At 38.3% G+C, this 25166-nt stretch overlaps 2 protein-coding genes across 2 annotated transcripts in view; one reads left to right on the top strand and one right to left on the bottom strand.

Moving 5' to 3' along the window:
• Positions 1 to 1628: 1628 nt before the first annotated feature.
• Positions 1629 to 13957, top strand: LOC128983284 (cysteine and histidine-rich domain-containing protein morgana-like). Its single transcript, XM_054402523.1, has 7 exons — positions 1629 to 2026; positions 5685 to 5791; positions 7547 to 7699; positions 9180 to 9320; positions 11196 to 11369; positions 12887 to 13072; positions 13588 to 13957. Exons 1-7 carry the CDS (start codon positions 1948 to 1950, stop codon positions 13786 to 13788), a joined length of 1041 nt encoding a protein of 346 aa, XP_054258498.1. The 5' UTR covers positions 1629 to 1947; the 3' UTR covers positions 13789 to 13957.
• A 2502-nt stretch (positions 13958 to 16459) lies between these two features.
• Positions 16460 to 25166, bottom strand: part of LOC129002973 (protein dissatisfaction-like) — a 31798-nt gene continuing 23091 nt past the window's right edge. Inside the window, exons 5-7 of the mRNA XM_054431130.1 lie at positions 18760 to 18843; positions 18060 to 18300; positions 16460 to 16770 (exon numbers count right to left, since the gene is read on the bottom strand). Of these exons, the coding sequence (XP_054287105.1) occupies positions 16517 to 16770; positions 18060 to 18300; positions 18760 to 18843 (579 nt within the window). The 3' untranslated portion in view covers positions 16460 to 16516. The remainder of the gene's footprint in view (positions 16771 to 18059; positions 18301 to 18759; positions 18844 to 25166) is intronic.

Genomic DNA, 25166 nt, shown 5'->3' with positions numbered 1-25166 from the left:
AACCATTAAATCTCATGGTGGAAGGAAAAAACATAGGTGTGCTAGCTATTCCCACATATTCTGACGTCACTCGGATAGCAAACAAAAGATCACCTGATTGTAACTGTCAAACTAGTATACTATCTGTTTTGATTTGGTTGTTATTGTTTTTATTATTATAAAACAATCAAATCAAAACAAATACATACTAATTTGACAGTTACAATCAGGTGATCTTTTGTTTTCAATCCGAGTGACGTCAGAATATGTGGGAATAGAACACCTGTTTTTTCCTTCAACCATGATTAAATCTCAACCTGATTAGGGAGTCAATAGTCAATAATTTTTTTCACAAAACCAGCAGAGCTGGGGTCAGGTGAGATAGTCATAAATAATGATAATCAGCTGATTAATACTGTATTTAAATGGCAATGACGGGTTATAAACAAAAACATAACCTCGACTAGTGAATTTAGTCCTTTAGTTGGTGGAAATATATAAGGATTTGTACAGATTTAGTAGTATGGCGTAAACTAACGTACGTAACTCGTCCAAAATGTGTGTACCGGACTTGTATGGTAATCCCACACTCGTCCGGTAAACACTTATTTTCAGGACTAGCAACGTAATATACTACTATTACGCCACACTACACTATTTTGACGAGCTTCCCACTGCCCACCCAAGGATTTAGTCCAGAAAACAGCTGTTTGCCGCCAGCTTATTAATCAAATGGGGTTTCATTGCGTACTACACTACTGTACTCTAACTGTAATGAGTATTACCGGACACCAATCAGCTGATTATACTGTATTTGGGTGACAATGAGTAGTTATAAACAAAAACTAGTGATTTTTATTCCTTTACCGGTAGTTAATTAGTTGGTGGTAATATATGAGAATTTGTACAGATTTAGTAGTATGGCGTAAACTATCGTACGTCACTCGTCCAAAATGTGTTTACCGGACACGAGTAATGGGATGGTAATCCCGTACTCGACTTCGTCTCGCACGGGAACGACCACACTCGTCCGGCAAACACTTATTTTCAGGACTAGTAACGTAATATTAACACAGAAGTGAACTTTTGACATAATCAATGTGAAACATACTGTGTCACTACAGTACAACAGCTGACCAGCTGATTTACAGTCAGTCAGTGCTGCCAACGTATTTCGCGCGCATACGACCTTGTCTGCATGTTAGGCGCTCACTATTTCGTGCCTTCACGTTGCAAATATGGAGTGGGACAAAGTCATTAGAGTGAGACAATGTTAACATTGTCTCACTGATGAGCGAATTGGCCACTTTGCTTTCTCAAATCAGTGAGAGAAGATGTACATTGTTAGGTAACTGTAGGAAAATAACTATTTCCAATTAATTATTAATTTGACTTGGCTAATGCATGTACAATTTGATCTTGCCTAATAAATTACTTATTGACTTATTAATTGGTCAATAATGGCCATTGGTCACTCACTACTGGGACTAGTCAGTTCAGATCGAGTTTCAGGTTTCAGTAGTTCAGGGTAGTTCAGTTGGGTTTTGGGTTGGATTGGATGGAGTATTGGTTGGAGTGAGTAGTTGGAGAGTTACAGACAGACAGACTGAGAGCGAGGGAGCTGCTGTGCTGAGCTAGTGACTAGTGTAGTGAGTTGAGTGACTTCTGACTTCTGCTTCTGTCTGATTTGTGTTGTGACTTGTATTGTGATTTAACGAAACAAACTTATTGATTCTACAAATTTGGGATTTCTAAACTTTATTTAGAATATTTATTTGATCTCGCCAAGGCCAAAATAACTAGTTGTCAAGAAATTCATTCTCTTGATCCTACTAGCCTAGGCTAGGTTACTACTGCAACCTTGCTCTGCTTCTGCTTGCGAATTTACTTGCTGTCTCTGTTTACTATTAAGTTAGTAACCTAAAAGCTATTTTAAATTGTTGTATTGTAATAAAAAAGGAAACAAATATGCCTAGCGATGAGGGGCTAGTATTGTGCTACAATAAAGGTTGTGGTAAAACATTTGATCCCAATGCAAACAAATCAGGTAGGAACCCAAACTTAAGTGTTATAATTTATAACCTCAAACATTCCTTATTGGATAACCAAGTTAAAATTTAATCCTAGCCTAAACTTAACTTACTCAAGACTTATTTTTTGTTTAAAAAAATGTTCAGTTTAACTTAACTTAAGTAATGTCATTAAAGAGTAAAACTTTTAATATCCTACTCCATCGGATATGGTAACAATAAAATCCATTCAAAATATTATGATGGGGAGTCACTCTTCAAAGTTTTGCCCATAAGCGATAAAATTTATGTTAAGTTAGGCTTTTTTAAACGTTCTTGCCCTTAAGACTGATTGTACGTATGGTATAACATAACTTAAGAGGTTAAGTACCGGTACCTTTGTCCGTCTTCAGTCTTGTAGTCTAAGGATTACAGTGATAGTTTCGTTTCATACTTAAGACCCATTTTCAAATCCACATTAAATTAGTTCACAATTCCTACAGAGTTAGGTATTCATCAATAATTAAACGCACATCGTCACATAAAACACATCATAACACAGAAAACATTTAATTTACGCAGAGGATACGCGTCCGGTAACCGGACGTGGATTAGACGTCCGGCAATTACTGTCATAACCTAACCTAACCAACCAAACTTGCTGATAATGAAAAAATCGAATTAAGGTTAAATTCTTTCTCTATTAGAAAATTATAAATGCCAAAAATTCTAATTAAAGATGTACAGTTAAGAATAAATGGTATTCAATGCAAAATCTTCGACAAAAAGTTAATGTCACCAATGGGACTCGAACCCTGGACCTCTTGCATATCAGCCGAGCATCTTATCCACTACACCACGACCACCGATGGTTAGTGATGGTATTGTTGTAGTAAAGGCGTTCCAGGTTCCCGCAACCCCATGACGTCATTGCCGTACGCCTTATCCACGCCCGGTTACCGGACGCGTATCCTCTATGTTTAATTTAAATAAACGGTAGGCTGGCTACATCTAACTTAGTCACGGGATAAACCAACGCAAGTTACCTGGCGAATATGAGGAAACTGACCACCGTGTATCCTGCGTTGGTTTGTCCTGCGACTAGATGGTTATTATTATTACCTTATTACCTTATTACCTATGGTGGCCAGCCTACCATTTAAATGTAATTTAGGCTACCGGTACTGTAAGTTAACTTGAATGTTTTTTGTGTTCAGATGTGAGCCTTTTTAATGTCTCAATGTGCGTTTATTAATAAATACTAATTAACTTAATGTCAGATTTTCGACTTATTTGGATGTGAATTTGAAATGTGGTCTTGGGACCCAAAACTAAGTTAGGCCTAGTAATCCTTTAGTTAGACCACTAAGTACTGTACTTGAAGCAAATGAAATAGGTTTAAAAACTTGTATACCTTACGTCGTCAATCCTTATGTAGTCTCAGGCGACTAGTTTCGAAACAATTTTGTTTCATTATCAAGCCTTTGTCGTCAAACATCAAATTATTTAAACACATTGTCGTCGTCAATGTACAAAAGTGTTACCGGACCGGTACATTTAGGACACACAAAAAAGCAAGAATAACTTACGTTAAATTAACATAAACACAGAGGATACGCGTCCGGTAACCAGGCGTGGATTAGGCGTCCGGTAGTGACGTCACCGGGTTGTGGGGTCCCGGAACGCCATTACCACAACGATACGATGTTCGGCCAGCGTTGTTCGTGGTGTAGTGGATAGAGTGCTCGGCTTTAACTTTTTGTCACAGATTTTGCTTTAAATGTAATTTCTTCTTAACTGTACATCTTTTGTTAGAATTTTTGGCATTTATAATTTTATGTTATGAAGAGAATTGAACCTTCATTTGATTTTTTTTCACTATCAGCAAGTTTGGTTGGTTAGGTTAGGTTATGACAGTAACTGCCGGGGACGCCTAATCCACGTCCGGTTCCCGGACGCGTATCCTCTGCGTAACATAAAATAGTGCGCGTCCGGCCACAACACGCGGACGACGACCCCGCCGGACACAACTCAACTATTGTACGGTAACTTATTTGTACTTTTCAGTTTTCAACTACCGGTACCTCAATTTAACGTATTTGTACTTTTTGTGTGTCCTAAATGCAAAACCTTTGTAGGTATATATTGACGACAACAATGTGTTTAAGTAATTTGATGTATTATGATGAAGGCTTTATAATGAAACAAAAATAGTTTTGATACTAGTCGCCTGAGACTACATTAAGGATTGACAACGTAAGGTATGTAGGCCTAAACCTATTTCATTTGTCATAAATCAATCCTGGATGCAATGCTGAATGAATGTAGGTACTTAAAGATTAAAGACAGACAAAGGTGTACCGGTATGTAACCTATTAAATAATAATTTAGGCCTTGTTGTTCAATGGTTACTTAACAGACTTTCAGTCACGATTAAGCCTAGCCCACACTTGAAGACTGAGAGTCTGCCGATAGTCTGTGAACACAGTTTCGGATAAGATACAAATTTCCGATTTGTTTTACGTCCACACTAGCCAGCCAGTGTTTATCGGTATGGTGACTGAAAATTGTTAAACATGATTTTATCCTGTGCGTGCTTCTTACTTCTTAACCACGTGGCTGATGTACACTAAGTAGGCCTACTGAGGAAAAGACAATGGTGGACCCACAAATGTCTTTAGGAAGGTTTGTACTTCAGTCAAATCTACTATCAGACCTTCGATTAGAATATGGTACAGGATTTAGAAACATTACAAGAATGGCTCCCTAAGTTACACTTTTTGCAGTTCTGTTAAGTTTAATGGCTTTGCCAAAGATAACAAAGAAATGTAGGCCTAAGCTTTACAGGGCCGCAATTTCAGCCCTGAACTTCACGCTGAACACCAGCAGGTTCGAGTTGCATCCGATCTGTCTCCAGACACGTCCACACATGCAGACTTGAGACAAAAGACTTGTAGGCTATCTTGCCTGTCTGTTTCCCATTCGTATGAGAAACTGAATACACTGTACTTTGTCTCTAAAAACACTTAGATTTGTCTTCAAACAAACGTTTTTTCATCTGGACACATCGCCAGATACTAAAGGCAACTCTACAGAGACAATGTTTCCGGAGACAAATTGTTAAGTGTGGACCAGACTTTAGCCCAATTTCGGTTTGATTAAAAAGATCTTGCATGATTTTAGTTTTTTGTTTAGCCTATAGGGTACCGGCAACTGTTTCATATAAGCCTATGTACGACCCACATAAACCGAGAAATCTAAATAAAAACTGAAAATTAACATACCTTGTTTTGTTTTCTGTCCTAACATATATAGATTACGGGTAGGCATAGTCTAGGTAAAGGATTAAACTTAGTAACTTGGGCTAGTAATGTATAAACTGCCAACTGGCTAGCTTATTATTCAACAAACATTCAGATGACTGTTGAATGCTATTCCAAGGCTGTCTTTTAAATTTGATTGATTAGATACACAATTCAATTAAAATACTCATACGGTACTTTATTCATTAATACATTTACAAGAGTAAAATGAATGTTCAGAAATAACTTTTTATATGACCAAAGATGGACCAAATAAGGAAGGTTAACTTTTACCTTCTACATATAATCAAATATTTCGTATTTGGTTAGGCTACAATTATTAAATATTGCTACGATCAAACTAGCGATCGATTGATGATCGCTTTGTTTTTAGATTCGTGTGTATTTCACCCAGGAGTGCCAGTGTTTCATGATGCCTACAAAGGATGGTCTTGCTGCAAGAAAAAGTGCACCGACTTTACAGAATTTCTTAACATTAAGGTACCGTAAGTATAGATTGCCTCTACCTTTACATTATTTTTAATATACCTAAAGGTTTGCTCTAGTTTTGTTTACCATCCATTGTCCTTCAATGCAAATTATTACTTCCACTTTGGAGGCTTAGGGTAGAAACAAACAGACAGCGAGGCGAAGCGAAACGACATGATCAATCACATGATATCAGGTTAGCGCGAACAGACAAAGGGCGGCTGAGAGCGAAGCGAACTTCAGTGGAACAAACTATTTTGTTTTTCAAGCGTGATTACCTTTACATTATTTTTAATATACCTAAAGGTTTGCTCTAGTTTTGTTTACCATTCATCGTCCTTCAATGCAAATTATTACTTCCACTTAAGAGGCTTAGGGTAGAAACTAACAGACAGCGAGGCAAAGCGACATGATCAATCACATGTTATCAAGTTAGCGCGAACAGACAAAGGGCAGCTGAGAACGAAGCGAAGCAAACTTCAGTGGAACAAAATATTTTGATTTTCAAGCGCGATTTGGAGCGAAAACAGGTGGTGGTGACCATTACAACAGTCCAATGGACATAGAACTACTTATTGCGTGTGTTTATAAAATCCCCGCTATATGGCAGAATAAACACAAAAACCACAACAACCGAGGGATCATTGATAAGATGTGGGATGAACGTCATTTTAGAATTCAACGTTCAATTTCTAGTAGGCCTAGAATGAAAAAAATAAATTAAAAAAAATTGGGTGCAAACCCTAAAATGCATGTTAACCAAATTGTCTTAAGAATTGCAGATTTTACGCCTGTAGTGATTGTTATTATAGAAAGAAGACCATAAAATATTTTGAGCATTAACTGACATTAAATGGTACATACAAAAAGGTTCTTTAGTGTGTTTGCAAGTTATTTTTACTGGCTGATCATGTGTAGTGCATTTTTGTGTAAGTACCTATGTAAACTTATTCTTAATATTATTAAGTTATACAAAATGCGCATATACTGAACGAATCGTTTTACATGCTTCCTCAATACAGGAAATAAGTGATGATATTCACCATACAACATTCTGCTGGCATCCACTTCATTCACCAATTCACTTCTGTTATGCATACTAAAAAAAAACTATTTAAAAAATTGTTTTCAAACTCTAGAAATTTACGTGTGTTCTTTGAGAGGGCCATTGTGGTACTGACTTCGCTTCTATCTCGTCGCTTGTAATCGCTGTATGTGTGCGATGTTATCGCTTCGCTCTCAAACACTTCGCTTCGCTTCTCTTCGCGTCGCCTGGCTTTGCTTCGCTGTCTGTCTGTTTCTACCCTTAAGTGTGGGTGCTCACCATGGCCAGAATTTAGATTTTAGGAATCAAAAAGCAATTAACATGTTGTTAGTAGGGCAAATATGATTTCAAGTTGTGACTAGTAAAAATCTTGTAATAGATTACGCATCACAATTATTTCTTTAAAATATAAATTTGGCATTTCTCATAGCTTACTGGTAAAAATACAATTGAATAACAGAAAATGCTAGACTCACTTTATACATTTTTTAGACTTGCCTACTAATAAATAGTTTGTCTATTGTAGCCCTAAAAAGTAATATTGTAAACAAATAGCACAATTCGGTAACTTAGTTGTAGAAAAAATTAGCCTACGTAAACTCAAGTCATTGCTAATTTTCTTGGAAAACTATCAAGTTTATTAAATAGCCTACCAAACGTAGTTAATACCTAATGTAAATTAAATTTCTATCATCCATCTAACTCAATTGTTTTGTTTTTAGGGGTGTACAACTTCCTGCCACAACAATGTAAAGCCAGAAGAACCTCAGAAACCAGTGGTGGACAAGTCCAAAGCTGCGGAAGTCATTGAATATAGAGCCCCAAAACCATTTACGGAACCAACTGTCGAGCGGCCATCTTTCGATTCACCCATGGTAAATGTTGTATTGTGTATTGTGTGTGTTGCATTCAATCTAAATCTTGGCTGCTTATCACATTTTCTTTACTGAGGGTAGCAAGCAGGTTAACATTGGGGAGAAGGAGAGTAGAGCTACATAATTTGAGGAAGGATCAGTCTCTCACTAAAGTAGTTTTGGAATTATATTTAGGTTAAATTAGTTTTCTTTAAAATATCTTAAACCTAAAGTACGTTAAACCTTGTGTATATTCTACCTAAAGTAGAAGTTTACAAGTCATCAATACCCAGTGTGGTCAGATGTGTAGGTACTTTCATAACTCACTCATTCTACAGTAATGGATACAGTACATACATAGTGAAGATTATTTAAACAATAATCAAAATCAATGAGGAATAGATGATTGGTTGATGATGAACAACATATGGATGAGCATCGATAGGTCAACCATCAATGGTATCGAGGTTCACAATCAATCTCTGTAATTTTTTTTGCCAATTTCACTTCTATGATTAATGAATACAACATGAATCAACATGATACACTTTTGGCCTTTCTACATGCATTCTATTTTGCTTAACTGGAAATGAAAATTGAATTCTCGGCTCTCGAATGGTAACATCAGTATCAACTACAAATGTAGCCTACATTGTCATTGTCTTTAAAACTTAAATGTTTTCAGGGCAAAACATCAATAATCAACTTTTTTTCATTTTGAGTTTTTGTCTGCTTACTGTCTCTGATAATTAACCTAGCTACTAGCTAAATGTTCTAGATTGGCAGTTTTTTTCACAATTGTAAGAATTGAAATATCGGTCTCTATTGGTCATGCAGAAGTGAATTGATATTTGGTAGCACGTAGAACAAGTACCTTCGCAATGTAGTTATTATATTTTTAACAATGTATAAAATAGCTTTGACAAACCAAAAAACTCTACAATATTTTGTAACCTCGTGAATCAAATAATTAGGTAGATAAGTTAAAAACCAAACCAACCCTAAAATTTTCATTTAAAATAATACAATTCAGCAAGAAATAACATTGATGTTCGACAAACATTTAGTTTTAACGTCATTTCGAAAACATTGTTTTTTATCAAAGCTCATCCCTGGAATGGACATAAGTTTGTCTTGCCAGGCAAAAAATTACCTCTTTCTTAATTTGGAGGCTAATACCTGAATAGTCATTCAACTCACAAACTTATGTTTTATTTCAAGCAATGGATCCGTTAGAGGTTGATGTTTTCAGGAACAGTAGACTGAGACTCCCTCTTATCCGGACTCCTCAGGACCAAGGCCAGTCCGAATATCGGTTTATCGGGTTATACTTATCCTCTAAAATCACTTCTGCCGGTTAAACAAATGTTTGGTTAAAAAGTGTCTGGATAAGAGGGAATTCGAATGTAGATAAAAAATGGTTAAAAAAACTATAGTTTAAGAAAATATTTAAATTTACAGTTATAGCTTCCATTGAAAGTTAATTTCCTGTGTGTTCCAGACAACAATGGTGCCAGCGGTGTCCGATGTTTTGCGCCAACAGGTGGCCGCGTGCAAGCAAGGCGAAGGCGATGTCACCCCCGACAACTCCCAAGGCGGCATACCTGTAGGAACTGCTTGCAAGAACAATGCTTGCAAAGTGGTAATGTAAATTGCATTTTAATAATACAACCTCGATAACAAGGCTCTCATGGGGTTCATAAAATAAGACTTGTTATCAAGGTATGCTTATTGAGGTTTGGAATAACATGTAAGGGTAATATAAAATCAAGGGTATTTGAAAATGACTCTTGTTATCGAGGTTCCACTGTAATATAACTCTTTAATATAATCTCTTGACTTGTGTAGGCTAGCTAATTCTGAGTTGGGAAGCGAATTTGTAAGTTAATTTTACTTGGATTTTTAATAGTTTTTGTACTTAGTTTAGTAAGTTTGTGTAATTAAATAGGCTATTCACTAGGAAAGTTGGTTCCAAAGTCAAAGTTACAAGATATGCCCAGCGCACACGGTGTGACTGTTTTCAAACTTTCGTTGCAAACCAGTTGTGCGTGCAACTGTTTTGAGACCTCGGCAATGTATTGCAGTGGGGAGACGCACACGACGCAACTGGTTGTATACGATTTCAAAAATAGTTTGAAACCAGTCACATGCAACCGTGGGCCCGACGTTGCAGTTGCGTTGCAGACTTCAGTTGCACGTGACCACGGGGTGTTTTTGTGGTGTTTGGTGGTATTTTGGTGGAATTTTGACGGCCGTATAGTGTTTTTAGTGTTTATAATTTCCTATCCGAATAGCTCTAGCTGCTACAAACAGCCTAGTACTAACATTCTTGCTCAAATAAGGGTGAACCCAATGCTCTCTCAGGACCCTTCGCTGTATTCGGTATTGATAAGCTAATAACTTATTCTTCGTCTGAGTCCGACGTAGTAAGCGCACTTAAGGCCTTAAAACAACGTAACTGCACTAAATTTGCACTCCACTGATTGCACAATAGACGCAACTGTAGTTGTAAAACAGTCACACCGTGTGCGGACAGAAGTTTTGTTTCAGTTGTAAACTGGTTCCAGACGCAACTGGTTTGCAACAGTTGTTGTAAAACAGTCACACCGTGTGCGCTGGGCCTTACCCTAATTTTCCACGAAATTGTAATGTATTTTTTGAACAACTAAATAATTTTCAAGCTTGTTTCAGCTTTTATATCAAATCTATTACTATGTTTCCACAACCTCTTTTTCCAAACCCTTACTACTAATTGTGTCTACTTGAAAAAATTATATCTAAAGAAACAATACCCCCGCCGCAGCAAACCTGTATATTTAGTGAATTTCCATTTGCCTGATTGGATTTACACTAAAATGTCTCATTTAAAATATCACATTTTTATTCCCTATTTAAATAGCATTAGTTTAACTAGTACTTAGGTTTGCTGCGACAGGGAGGGTAAAAAAAGTGTTTTTTAGTAAAATGTAAATAGTTTAGTAGGCCTATGAAATAAATGAATTTTTCAAATTTGATCAAAATATGTTCATAAACAAGCAAACCACAACCAGTTTACTTATTCTCCATAAGAACATCATTTGAATTTTTAATATATAATTTTTTGGAATTTTCTCAACTGTTAGTTCTACTGTAGCTTAGTATGAAATAAATCAACTTCCCAAATTTGATTGAAGTATAGGCCCATCTATAAACAAGCAAACTACTACTTAAACTGGCATAGAACATAATTAAGAAATTTTAAATATAGGTTTGCTACATTACTGGGTTTTTAAAGCTAAATTATGTTAAGATAAATTGCAAAGTAGTATATTTATCAAAGGGGTAAAAATGCTTAACACTGATTTTCACTTGACAAAATCCTCCTTGAAACCATTTTCCCTGGTCTGATCATGCTGGTTTGCAAACTCATTTGAATAAACGGAAATTTTTAATTTTTTTATTACTTCCTTTGTGATATGGAAATGTAGACAGTTTGAGCATTTAACATTGTTACAATCTACTCTTGTTTTTTTGTTAGACATACGAAGGACCAGAAACGCTGAAGACACCTTGTGTTCACCATCCCGGCTACGCAGTCTTCCACGAGGGATTGAAGTTCTGGTCCTGTTGTACTAAGAGAACAACCGACTTCAACGCCTTCCTCGAACAAGTTGGTTGCAGAACAGACGAACATGTTTGGTTTAAATCCAAGGTACTAAGTTGTTTACTCTGCTATTCGTTAATAGAACGATTTTTTGATACTAAGAGAAACTAATTTTATTATGTTTTATATTTCAGTTAAATTAAGTTACGCTACTAAGCTGTTCTAGTTGATAGCACTGGGGTAAATTGTCTGCAGTGTGACCTACAAGATTCTCTGTACATCTCTTGGCTTAAATTGTCTTACAGCACCTGCAGAAGTCCCATTAGAAATAGTAATGGGTGACATAAGAGGTTTGAATACCTGTGTTATTACTAATCCTGTTGGTTGCTGTGGCAACTAGTTTTGCTTGCTTTGGCAACTAGTTTCGGCTTTGTTTTGGAGGCATCATCAGGCATTACAAAACATGGAAATGGATTAAAGTCTGTATGATGGAACCTGTCTCCTGAAACTACGTATACATAAAGCATTGGCCAGTCCCCTGGTAGACAGGGCCAGGAGACAGGTTCCAGCATACAGACTATAGCTGTTGTGGTTCCATGTGTTCAGATAATTGATAATTGTAGAAATATTATAAACTAGCTGTAACCCGCGGGCTTTGCCCCGTTTAACTTCTTAATTTTCAAGATTATCTCGTTTTATGGCTCAATCACGTCCTGGTTGAAGTTTGTTCGCTACGCTCACTCACCTTTAGGTTGGAGCTAGTTCGCTACGCTCACTCACCTTTAGGTTGGAGCTCGTTCGCTGCGCTCACTTGCCTTCAGGTTAGCTCGTTCGCTACGCTAACTCCCCTCCAGGTTGAAGTTCGTTCGCTACGCTCACTCACCTTTTGGTTGCAAATTAGCTGTTTTCATAAATGTAAAAGAAATAATAGTGCTGCACCCTGTTGGTAATCCTTGTAACTTTAATGCTATTGAACATCATAGAACAGAACCAACTTGTTTAATTGAAACAGCTGTTAAGATTCAATAATTCCATTTCTCATAAGGTTAACATGGGAAACTCCAGAGCCACTGGGGCGGAGCCCGAAAGGATTTTTGAAATAAGAATATGCCTATATGTTAATCGGGAATGTGAGCTATCATCATGCCAAATTTCAGCCCAATCCGTCCAGTATTTTTCGCGTTCACTTGTCACAAACATACATCCATACATCCATCCATACATCCATACATCCAAACTTTCTCATTTATAATATTAGTAGGATAACTTAATAGTTTAATAAAAAATTTTAAGTGATGTGATGATTATGGATTTACATCCCCTAAGTTTTGGCTAAAATATAATCTGTAGCAGTTTCAGTGGTACTTTGATAGTTTATTAGCCAACCTTCACCAATCATTTTAATGGGACTGCCATTTTAGACCTCACGCTGCCAGTTTTTAAGTGTGGAATGGTATGTCCTCCATAGTTTAAATTGGTTTACGATACCTGCTCGCATAGTAATCCTTGGTTTACTTGTTGTAGGTATCGTAAACTTTTTTACTTAAGACCAGCAAGTCCATAATGGAAACTTACCAACTTCGTTGGTAGACGTAACCTCGTACATTACATAAATTTTGTTTCAGGGTGGAAGTTCAGTCAAATGTAGACTAGACTGGCATCAGACCGGATCTGCCGTGTATGTCTCTGTGTTTGCCAAGAAGTACGATCCGGAGCAATCGTACATCCAACTGTCTCCCGTGAGACTTAAAATGTCCCTGTACTTCCCAGAACAAGACAGTTACTACACTAACGATCTTGAACTGCGAGGAGTAAGTATCCCTTGGGTTATTAATAGATTTAACAGGCTCTTGACAGTTCATCAGTAAATTGACGCTACGTCTGTGCAATATTTGAATTTTATTTTAGTTGTGACAAGAGTTTCCGCCAGTCCTGTGTTTCTTTCACAGTGTGTGCTGTGCATATAAAATACATCACTGCGCTTTTTTGATTATTTGTATTTACTAGGCCATTTTTGCACAAACTAGAATCAGAGATTGTATAATAAAAGAAGGCCTAGTTTCCCTCCACAGCCTCTTTCAACCTTATATTTGCCCTTTCACATAGGCCTCAGGCTAATTTACCAATATTGAAGAGTGGGTCTGATACGTTGGTAGCATTTCGTTTGGGGTGCTGGTAGCAGACGGTGAGTCAACGACGGCAGCGAATCGGGGAACACTGAGCCTGCTCTAGCGGCATATAGCGGAACCTTCCTTTGACAGTATATAGTTATTCTATTTGTCTATGACGGTATGTCAGATCCTTTTATCTGTTGTATCCTTTTCAGATTGTAAAGGTAGAAGGCAGTTCTGTACAAATGTTACCAACGAAAGTAGAAGTGAAACTGAAGAAAACAAGCGGCGCTTCTTGGTCTACTTTAGACATACCTCGTGCCGTGCCTAAACCTGCCACCCCACCTGAGGTGGAGGAGAAACCAGATGTTACCTTGGAAGAACAAGTAGATGCGGTAGACTTGAGTGATCTGTAGGTTACAAAAGTCATAAATTTGAATCTAGTTCGAAGTTCGGTTTTCTTTTACCGTCTTTTGCTAAAAATACAGGGCACAATCATTTAATTTTTTTAATTATATGGCATTTTAATTTGTTATTGTTGATATATTTTGCTGGTATTAATACTCAATAAATATTTTATTCTTAAAATAAGTTTTTTGTTCATCCTGAATGTTGTTTCATTAACTATTAACTGATAGATGTTACATAACAGTATACATCATCACTAGGGCGTGAAGTGGCTCTTTTCAACATAAGCTCAAGTTTTATGATCGAGGGGAAGCCGAGGTCGTAAAATGAGCGAGGGTTGAATAAAAAGACACTTTTTACCCTAGTGATGATTGAATATATTATTTTTTGTCATATTGCACCATAATTTAGACAAACTATGTCAGAAAACAAAAATACTTTCCATGTAAAAATAAGATAACCTCCCAAAACGACTTCCAACTTGTTATCAATTTTGATAATACAAACAAGCAGCTGTTCAGTAAGTGATACAATTATTTAGTACATTACCTGTATCAACATTATGATCGTTGTGTTAGTGTACATCATACTATCGCTATTTCGAAATATTGACAAGAAGGCAACAATAAGCTACAACTGATTAAAGCAATTGATAAGTACTTTCGATACATGTGATTGCTTACAATCAAAATTGACAACTGAGTTAACAACAGTTGACTTTTACTCTAGGGACTAAATATGCTTTTTACTCCCGAGGGAGAAAAAGAGGTGTGCTTTAGACCCGCAACACATGTATTAAAACAAAACAGCTGTTTTTGTTGCAGTAAGACAACATCATTGATTATTGGATACTGAACTATATATCCCAACTTAATAGACCAGCTGTCGCCAATTTTCATTCAAATAGAACAGATTTAACCCTAAAGCTTGAATTACTAGGCTATCACGTTGATTACATTTTAAAACCTCAAAGAAAACAAACAGGTTGTTAATGAGATGATGTTAAATTTATGATTTTAATTGCACCATATAAACAATGACATTTTTACATATTGCACTTTCTTATCTAAGGGTTCTACAAGCCTACATATTATTAACTTAATTAGTAATTTCAATACTTTTAAATTAATCTTTGGCACATATAATTCACTTAAATTGTATTATGTACAATATAGTAATATACATTATATATCACAGTTAAAAGTAATTAAAGTAGTTAGATGAATCAAGCTTTTTGATAGACAAACTTACTGAAGTGTTTTAAATGTTGTAATAATACAGAAAATACCATAAAATTAAAATAAAAAGTTAACAATGTTTAAGTAAAACTGCCTCTCTTGCCTAAAACTTGATAGATAACATGAAAAAAAATAGTTTACTTTGATTTTTTAAATCAACACTAACAATCTTTTTTAAATATTCCAACAATGAAAACATTTTAGCACGGATTTAAATTTTTCAGAATCTTGGGTTTTTTGTTACACGGTACTGTATTTAAAAATAAATTTAACCTATGTACATTACATTTATTTAAATATAGCTAGATCTTTTAATTTAACATAGAACCAACAATGCTAACGTTTTAAGCTAGAACTTTTGAAGAGTAAAACATTCCACAAGGATTACATCTCTTAATAAACAGAACCAGTTGGAAGAAAAACAGGGAGTTAATAAAATTTTTGAAAATAATAATTTGGGAAAAAATATGGTTAGGCAAACTACTAATTGAGTTCAACCTTTTGGACTTAAAAAAAATGTAAAAGTCTGAAACATTTTATTTTCAGGTCTGAATTTCAATATTTAGACTTCAAAATAGTTTCCCCATGGAACATTTTAAAATTTTAAATACAATTGCATCTAGAGAACATTGAAGAAGAGTTGTAAAAAAGGTAATCGATATTTTCACAGTCTTATGTAAGTGAGAAAAGGTATTTTTCAAGCACTGGCAAGTTACTTTAATTTTTACCAAAAATGTACAATTTAAATTTAATTCATAACTTGTTAGTTCTGAAGTAGTTACAATGTATTTATTAAGAACGATTCAACTCTTAAACCCTCCATTGGGCGCTTTCTATTTCAACTACCAACTGGTGGCACTTATTTTCTCCATGTGTGTGAAAAAGCGCGTTATTTTGTAGATTTGGTATAAGGTATAATATATTATTGGTTGAATTCATAGCAAATGCACCTCTTGATAAAATTTACTCACAAAATAGTAGCTCGATAAACATAATAACAAAAGCTACCATAGTAAATGTGGTAGGTTGCAGCGCCTCGATACTAAAATTGGACAAAAGATTTACCAAGTAAAGTGCTAATTTTTCTACAAACTTCATAAAATCTTAAATTTTATTCAGTGTGTTGTCTACGCCAATGGCATTTTGAAAAGGGAACGGTCCAAACCCTGATCTTGTTACTATCTACGTTGTTAGGTAAACGTTGACCTTTTTGTTAGGTAGTATGATTAATTCATAGCCCAATGACAAATGGTATCTGGGTCTGGAAACGATCTTGAAGAAAATTCTTTTATGCGTCCATAGGAGGGTTAATAATATAGGTTTAGATTTAAAACATTGACCCCATACCACCAGCTTATAAAACAGATTGTTTCAAAATCTCGTTTGTGATTGTAAATAAACATTAGATTAACCAATTTACTACATCTACAACACAGTAAGTATTGCACTTCAGTGTTCTATTAACTGACATAATCAATGCTCAAATGTCGCTTAATCCCTAAGCATAAGATTTCTCCATGAGGTACATATCACCCAGTAGCCTCTGGATGGGAATATCTCCGATAGTCTCTTTGAAGAAAAGTCGTTCTACAGTAGACTGCCGTACTCCCCGTAGACTAGGCAACATGAGGAGAAACCGGCCGAAGCGAGTTGGCTGGCGAGCATATCTCCCTCGCACATAGTCTCCTAGGATACATTGGGCTTGATCTTGCAGCATTTCTACCGGCTGAACGTCCACCAGACCAGGTGTTTCTGAAACAGCCAAAGACATTTTCAATTGTTGAATATCAAGGTTATGATTGATGTGGTGGATATAGAGTAGAACATCAGAATTACTTTTCTTGCCTAAGCAGTCGCAGAGAAGTAAGGTACGAGGAAACACGCTAATGGGATGACAGTGCCCTTTCAGATCTGGTGTGATGTAGTGGAAATATACTTTGTGATGACCAAGAAAGAGCCCAGGCGAGCACTGTGAGAGAATTCCTATCGTACAGGATCTTCCTCCACTGAGAGCGTTGTAGTACATGAGGGCGAGGGGGTGGTGTTGGACTTTGCCTTAGACACCAGCAGTGGTGCTACACACGTGTACCATTGAATGTTTCCTCGGTACCTTACTTCACTGTGATTATACCTTATTTGCTCCCTCATCTGATAAATTGGGGGTTGATATTCCAGCCCATATAGCTGTCAAACTTGTTTGGTAGTGCAAACGCACTTTTGAGCCCAAAAAAGAAGCTGTTATTATCTGGGATGGTCTATAACCTACATATTTATCTCTCTTTAGTGACGTCATGACACCTTTTCAAGTTTAACATCCATTCTAATCTTCACTCATTTAGCATTATTAGATTTCTTGTTTAAGTTACTCAAACCCTGGGTTTGATGTGAGCTAATGCAGGTTGAAAAACTATGCTAAAAAAGGTGGTAAATGGTTTATGAGTTTGATATTAAAACCTATTTAAGTGCAGTAATGCATTATTTTTTGCAAATGGGCACACTATTTCAGAAATTTGCTAAATCACAATTGACTAGGGTACCGGGTACCTAAAAGTTTGAAGAGCTTACTATGGGTTTGAACTGGGGGGAGGAGGGTTTGACTATGGGGAAAATCTGTATAGCTTTTAAGTTTGAAACTGGACCCAGCTGACCTTGTTGATTCAACTTAAAAAGATTCTTCTGAACCAGCTAAAATTAACCAGTTGGTTCGCCGGATTTGTACCCTCCTGGAATTGTACACCCTGCCGATTGTTGACGTCACACCTAGAATGGGTACAATTCCACTCCGTACAGTTTGATTTTAACGTTAACGTCCAACCAGTAACCGAGTAACCTCCTGTAACGATGCTATAAGAGAGCTCACTCCATTCTACCCTCATATCAAACTCAATTTTATCAACTTTGTGTGATACAATTGATCAATGACTTTTGACATGACAGCATTCTGATTTCCCCTTGAAAAATAATTTTCAGGCCAAATCCATAAGAAATTGAGGGAAGTAAAAAAAAAAATTAATTATTTAGGACTACTTGAAGTCTTCTACCTGGAGTGAAGAGAATGACAGCCTTCATGCAGCCGCACTCGCTGCCGTCTGGTGACAGTTGGCGGAACCTAGCGAGGATGTCTTGGATGGCCTTGATCTCATTGTTGATAACAGGATCATCCGGGGGAAGCCGTTCTCGAGCCTTGCTGCTGTTGAACAACGGCGAGAGATCCCACGGGATGGACCACTGGGCGAGGTGAAGCAGGAACAACTCCTTCCACGACTCTTGGAGAAGTAGAAGCTGGAGATCAGAGTCAGGATAAGTTTTGTTCTTATTAGGTTGGATTTTGGAAAAAGTCATTTGGCTTAAGAAGGAATCTTTTGAAAAGAGAGTTTAGACCTATGAAAATCCAATGATGAGACTTTTTACCCAAGAATTTACTGTGGAACAAAACACCGCTGTGTATGTGCTATTATCTGTGTGCCTTGACTGAATTTTATTGCTGAATTATTTCTATTCAAACAATCCCAAAATGTGTATTAGCCATCTTTATTGTAATGGCCAACAGGTAAGTACCCTAATGTTTCTACTTAGGTTACTTATTTTTTCTACGACAACAGTAAGCATTCTTGCACTGGAAACTTTACGACTACAACACTGTGGAGCATACTCCAATACAAATTTATGTTCTGGTGCAGTTGTTATTTTCTTGTATCATATTCAGGAAAGAGACCTTTTACGAGATTTTGACTTCATTACCTGATCTCTCTTGGAGAGCGTCTGGAAGGGCGCAAGACATCTGACCCACCGAACAGCCATGAAGAGTAACCGTGCTGTGGTTTCCTGCAGGACAAAATAGGTTACCATCAGTATGTAAGGATGCGAGGAATGGTTAAAGGGTGAATATATACAGTATGAAAGAACTATCTACATGCAGGGACGATTTAATGGGCCCAGGGACGCAAGAGGGTTTGGGTTTGTTGGGGACGAGGAAGAGAAAATTTCTCCCACAAAGTAGGGGGACATATCACATGCTAACCGCCGGCCTGTTCTCCTAAACCTGGTAGAAAAAACATGCGGAGTTATTCCTTGTTACATTTCTTAAGTGTTGTATCTTCATTGCTTCAAAACAATAAAAGCGTTAGCATTGTAGATTGTATTATACATACATCCTAGATCCTAAATTTCGAGTTATAAGAAAACTTCCAGTAACTGATTTCAGTTTAAAGTTGAGTTTTGGGGGAAATTTATGTTTAATACAAATTCAACTGTTGTCTAGCTATGATTGAGCACTCTGAAGAAGTGTATATGTAATGTGCTGTGTATAATCTTTGACTATTAATACAACGTATAATGCGATCAAGCTACCTACCTGATATCAGGAAGTTTGTAGACTGGGTACATAGAGATGATTATTTTTTGGGAAATTTCCGTTAATTTAGGGAATAGACTAGTCAAACCTCGTGGTAAAACCTAGAACTGGGACTGATTTACTCAATGTACGAGGACTGGAGTAAAAATAATCAGATTTTGATGAGATTTGGTACAAATCTATAAACCTTCATTTATTCGAACAAGTTCGTGGAGCTTTATCAGACTACGAGACCGGGTTTTATCTCCATAAATCCATGGGGATAAACCATAAAATGGGAAACCCTAATTTATAAATTAAATACCCTAAATTAGGGTTTCCCATTTTTTGACTTCCAATACATACAATTTTGCAATTTATTTCCATAGTATCTTGTAGAGCTTAGAAAAAATAATTTAGAAACCGAAGTGTTGTTGTACGCCTAATAGTTATGTAGAAAATTAAAAAATCTTTAGGGTAATAAATAAACTGTTAAAAGTTGTCTTGTTTAGGGAAATATTTTGATTGAGTTTGACAAATTTGTTAAATTACTTAGCTATTATTATCATATCGTTAAAAATACATTACTACCTTTCCGGTTAAGTGCACATTAAAATCAATGTTATTTAAATAGATAATAAATCTGACTATTTTAAGGGAATATTTGAGTAAAAATTCAACCAGGTAAATGGTAAATGGAGATTTGCTTAATTAGTCTGCAGGTTTGCTGTGGGTATTTGAAGTAGGGGTGTCAAGTTTAATGAAAAAGTAGTGGGATTCTTCACAATTAATTATCCTTGTATATTTCTAGCTATAAAACTTTCAATTTTACTAATTGATTTATTCATTCGAAAAAATATTCTCATTATTTCTTTTAATCGAAGAAAAATGTTTATTATTTATTTCAGCTTCAGCCAATTTCTACATAAATCTGGCATACAGTTTGTACGTCAAAAAAATCAAATTTTGTATTTTTGTAAACTGGATCTAGCAGACAGCATATACAATAAGTGGTCTGGTCTAACTTTGTGCATGGACAAGAATAATTTGAACAGCTTAAGTTGCACTCTATGGCAATGCACAGCGTTTGGAAATAAAGACTCCATTACATTTAGCCGTGTAACAAAATGGAGATCTGCCATTTGCTGCGAGGGCAGCCAATGGGGGACGAGGACAGGAAGTCAACAAGTCACTCCCCTCGAACATGCGCCAAGTCGCCAACGTCAAACTTTTACAGTGTTGCGACTGCAGCCAGCATACGAATATACTATATGTAATACAACTAGAACGGAGCAAGGAGTATACCACAGACAGAATATATATAAAACAAAACACCACTCAAAACTATTAAATTTTCATTCTATTCATCTTTTCAAACTTCGTTAGAGTTTATATTTTACTTATACAAAACACGTTTTCTGTTTTTGTCTGTGTCTGTGACTAGTGCAAGATACGGGATTTTTAATGCACATTGAGCGAGCTTGGTTTCGTGGCAGAACTTCGGCACCCGAGTTCAAATCCCGCCTATTACCAATGGATTTACCCCAGGCTTAGCCTGAATTATTGTGAAAAACGGTTTCGGGTTAGAGGATAGCGTTCTAGGGATATACAGAGTGTCTCACGGGAACCCTGACAAACTTCGGGAAATAGCTCCTTGGATCAAGACTAGAAAAAAATGTCACATAAGCATATGTCCTAAACTCACTTGTTTTCCATTTATACGTAAAAATATGTTTTTTAGGTTTTTAGTGTATCTGTTGAACATTTTGTTCTCTAGATTGATAAAATTGACAAGATATTTTGATAAAACTTGCATTGGTAGATAGAATATTAAATTTCGAAGAGATTTCATTTCTATTTTGGGCAAACATGCAAACAAGCGAAATAAAAAAAATTAAAATTAACTTATTTTTAAACACATCCTAATAAAAGATGGTATATAGGTTCTGCTAGTTGAGAAGCATAATGGCCTAAAATTTCCTTTTTTCATTGATAGAAAACAAGCATACCCAATTTCATTTGTTAACCTTATGGGGAACAATAAAATACAATACCTCACATATTTCTCAACACATCTTATTAAAACTTGGTACCTATGTTAAACTTATTTTTATCAGTCATAACCAACATGTTTGTCCAAAATAGTAATGAAATCTCTTTGAAATTTAATATTCTCTATCAATGCAAGTTTTATCAAAATATCTTGTCAATTTTTTTAATTTAGAGGTCAAAATGTTCAACAGATACACTAAAAAAAAAACACTTTTTTACGTATAAATAAAAAACGAGTGAGTTTAGGACATTTGCTTATACTGTAGGACATTTCTTTCTAGTTTTGATCCAAGGAACCATTTACCGAAGTTTGTCAGGGTTTCCGTGAAACACCCTGGGAGAGAGTGCGAGAGGTGGTGGTCCTAATGGAGATGTGATACCCATAGTAGACAACAACACAACACAACACAACCATGCAACAGCTGCTACACTGACCTGCAACACCTCCCAGGAGGGAGAGAGTGCGAGAGGTGGTGGTCCTAATGGAGATGTGATACCCATAGTAGACAACAACACAACACAACACAACCATGCAACAGCTGCTACACTGACCTGCAACACCTCCCAGGAGGGAGAGAGTGCGAGAGGTGGTGGTCCTAATGGAGATGTGATACCCATAGTAGACAACAACACAACACAACACAACCATGCATCAGCTGCTACACTGACCTGCAACACCTCCCAGGAGGGAGAGAGTGCGAGAGGTGGTGGTCCTACTGGAGATGTGATACCCATAGTAGACAACAACACAACACAACACAACCATGCAACAGCTGCTACACTGACCTGCAACACCTCCCAGGAGGGAGAGAGTGCGAGAGGTGGTGGTCCTACTGGAGATGTGATATCCATCGTAGACAACAACACAACACAATACAACCATGCAACAGCTGCTACACTGACCTGCAAAAACTCCCAGGAGGGAGAGAGTGCGAGAGGTGGTGGTCCTACTGGAGATGTGATACCCATCGTGGACAACAACACAACACAACATAACCATGCAACAGCTGCTACTCTGACCTGCAACACCTCCCAGGAGGGAGAGAGTGCGAGAGGTGATGGTCCTACTGGAGATGTGATATCCATCGTAGACAACAACACAACACAATACAACCATGCAACAGCTGCTACACTGACCTGCAAAAACTCCCAGGAGGGAGAGAGTGCGAGAGGTGGTGGTCCTACTGGAGATGTGATACCCATCGTGGACAACAACACAACACAACATAACCATGCAACAGCTGCTACTCTGACCTGCAACACCTCCCAGGAGGGAGAGAGTGCGAGAGGTGGTGGTCCCACTGAGGATGTGATAGCCATCGTGGACAACAACACAACACAACACAACCATGCAACAGCTGCTACACTGACCTGCAAAAACTCCCAGGAGGGAGAGAGTGCGAGAGGTGGTGGTCATACTGGAGATGTGATACCCATCGTGGACAACAACACAACACAACATAACCATGCAACAGCTGCTACTCTGACCTGCAACACCTCCCAGGAGGGAGAGAGTGCGAGAGGTGGTGGTCCCACTGAGGATGTGATAGCCATCGTGGACAACAACACAACACAACACAACCATGCAACAGCTGCTACACTGACCTGCAAAAACTCCCAGGAGGGAGAGAGTGCGAGAGGTGGTGGTCATACTGGAGATGTGATACCCATCGTGGACAACAACACAACACAACCATGCAACAGCTGCTACACTGACCTGCAACACCTCCCAGAAGGGAGAGAGTGCGAGAGGTGGTGGTCCTACTGGGGATGTGATATCCATCGTAGACAACAACACAACACAACCATGCAACAGCTGCTACACTGACCTGCAACACCTCCCAGGAGGGAGAGAGTGCGAGAGGTGGTGGTCTTAATGGGGATGTGATACCCATCGTAGATAACAACACAACACAACACAACCATGCAACAGCTGCTACACTGACCTGCAACACCTCCCAGGAGGGAGAGAGTGCGAGAGGTGGTGGTCCTACTGGAGATGTGATATCCATCGTAGACAACAACACAACACAACCATGCAACAGCTGCTACACTGACCTGCAACACCTCCCAGGAGGGAGAGAGTGCGAGAGGTGGTGGTCCTACTGGAGATGTGATACCACCCATCGTGGACAACAACACAACACAACCATGCAACAGCTGCTACACTGACCTGCAACACCTCCCAGGAGGGAGAGAGTGCGAGAGGTGGTGGTCCTATTGGAGATGTGATACCCATCGTGGACAACAACACAACACAACCATGCAACAGCTGCTACACTGACCTGCAACACCTCCCAGGAGGGAGAGAGTGCGAGAGGTGGTGGTCCTACTGGAGATGTGATACCCATCGTGGACAACAACACAACACAACCATGCAACAGCTGCTACACTGACCTGCAACACCTCCCAGGAGGGAGAGAGTGCGAGAGGTGATGGTCCTACTGGGGATGTGATAACCATCGTGGACAACAACACAACACAACCATGCAACAGCTGCTACACTGACCTGCAACACCTCCCAGGAGGGAGAGAGTGCGAGAGGTGGTGGCCCTACTGGAGATGTGATACCTATCGTGGACAACAACACAACACAACACAACCATGCAACAGCTGCTAGACTGAACTGCAACACATCCCAGGAGGGAGAGAGTGCGAGAGGTGGTGGTCCTACTGAGGAAGTGATACCCATCGTGGACAACAACACAACACAACCATGCAACAGCTGCTACACTGACCTGCAACACCTCCCAGGAGGGAGAGAGTGCGAGAGGTGGTGGTCCTACTGGAGATGTGATACCCATCGTGGACAACAACACAACACAACCATGCAACAGCTGCTACACTGACCTGCAACACATCCCAGGAGGGAGAGAGTGCGAGAGGTGGTGGTCCTACTGGAGATGTGATACCCATCGTGGACAACAACACAACACAACACAACTATGCAACAGCTGCTACACTGACCTGCAACACCTCCCAGGAGGAAGAGAGTGCGAGAGGTGATGGTCCTACTGGGGATGTGATAACCATCGTGGACAACAACACAACACAACCATGCAACAGCTGCTACACTGACCTGCAACACCTCCCAGGAGGGAGAGAGTGCGAGAGGTGGTGGTCCTACTGGAGATGTGATACCCATCGTGGACAACAACACAACACAACCATGCAACAGCTGCTACACTGACCTGCAACACATCCCAGGAGGGAGAGAGTGCGAGAGGTGGTGGTCCTACTGGAGATGTGATACCCATCGTGGACAACAACACAACACAACACAACTATGCAACAGCTGCTACACTGACCTGCAACACCTCCCAGGAGGGAGAGAGTGCGAGAGGTGATGGTCCTACTGGGGATGTGATAACCATCGTGGACAACAACACAACACAACCATGCAACAGCTGCTACACTGACCTGCAACACCTCCCAGGAGGGAGAGAGTGCGAGAGGTGGTGGTCCTACTGGAGATGTGATACCCATCGTGGACAACAACACAACACAACACAACTATGCAACAGCTGCTACACTGACCTGCAACACATCCCAGGAGGAAGAGAGTGCGAAAGGTGGTGGTCTACAGGAGATGTGATATCCATCGTGGACAACATCACAACACAACCATGCAACAGCTGCTACACTGACCTGCAACACATCCCAGGAGGGAGAGAGTGCGAGAGGTGGTGGTCCTACTGGAGATGTGATATCCATCTTGGACAACAACACAACACAACACAACCATGCAACAGCTGCTACACTG

This window comes from Macrosteles quadrilineatus, unplaced genomic scaffold, assembly GCF_028750875.1.
Source record: "Macrosteles quadrilineatus isolate MER2022 unplaced genomic scaffold, UCM_ALF_1.0 Scaffold_1__1_contigs__length_201487025, whole genome shotgun sequence".
Classification (NCBI taxonomy): Eukaryota; Metazoa; Arthropoda; class Insecta; order Hemiptera; family Cicadellidae; genus Macrosteles; species Macrosteles quadrilineatus.
This window is presented reverse-complemented; position numbering and strand designations above follow the sequence as displayed.

Excerpts from the sequence above, each read along its gene's own strand:
- LOC128983284 (XM_054402523.1), top strand. The coding sequence starts at position 1,948 with ATGCCTAGCGATGAGGGGCTAGTATTGTGCTACAATAAAGGTTGTGGT. Across the intron at positions 7,700-9,179 it reads CATCTTTCGATTCACCCATG|ACAACAATGGTGCCAGCGGT; the intron begins GTAAATGTTGTA and ends TGTGTGTTCCAG. Across the intron at positions 9,321-11,195 it reads AGAACAATGCTTGCAAAGTG|ACATACGAAGGACCAGAAAC; the intron begins GTAATGTAAATT and ends TTTTTTTGTTAG.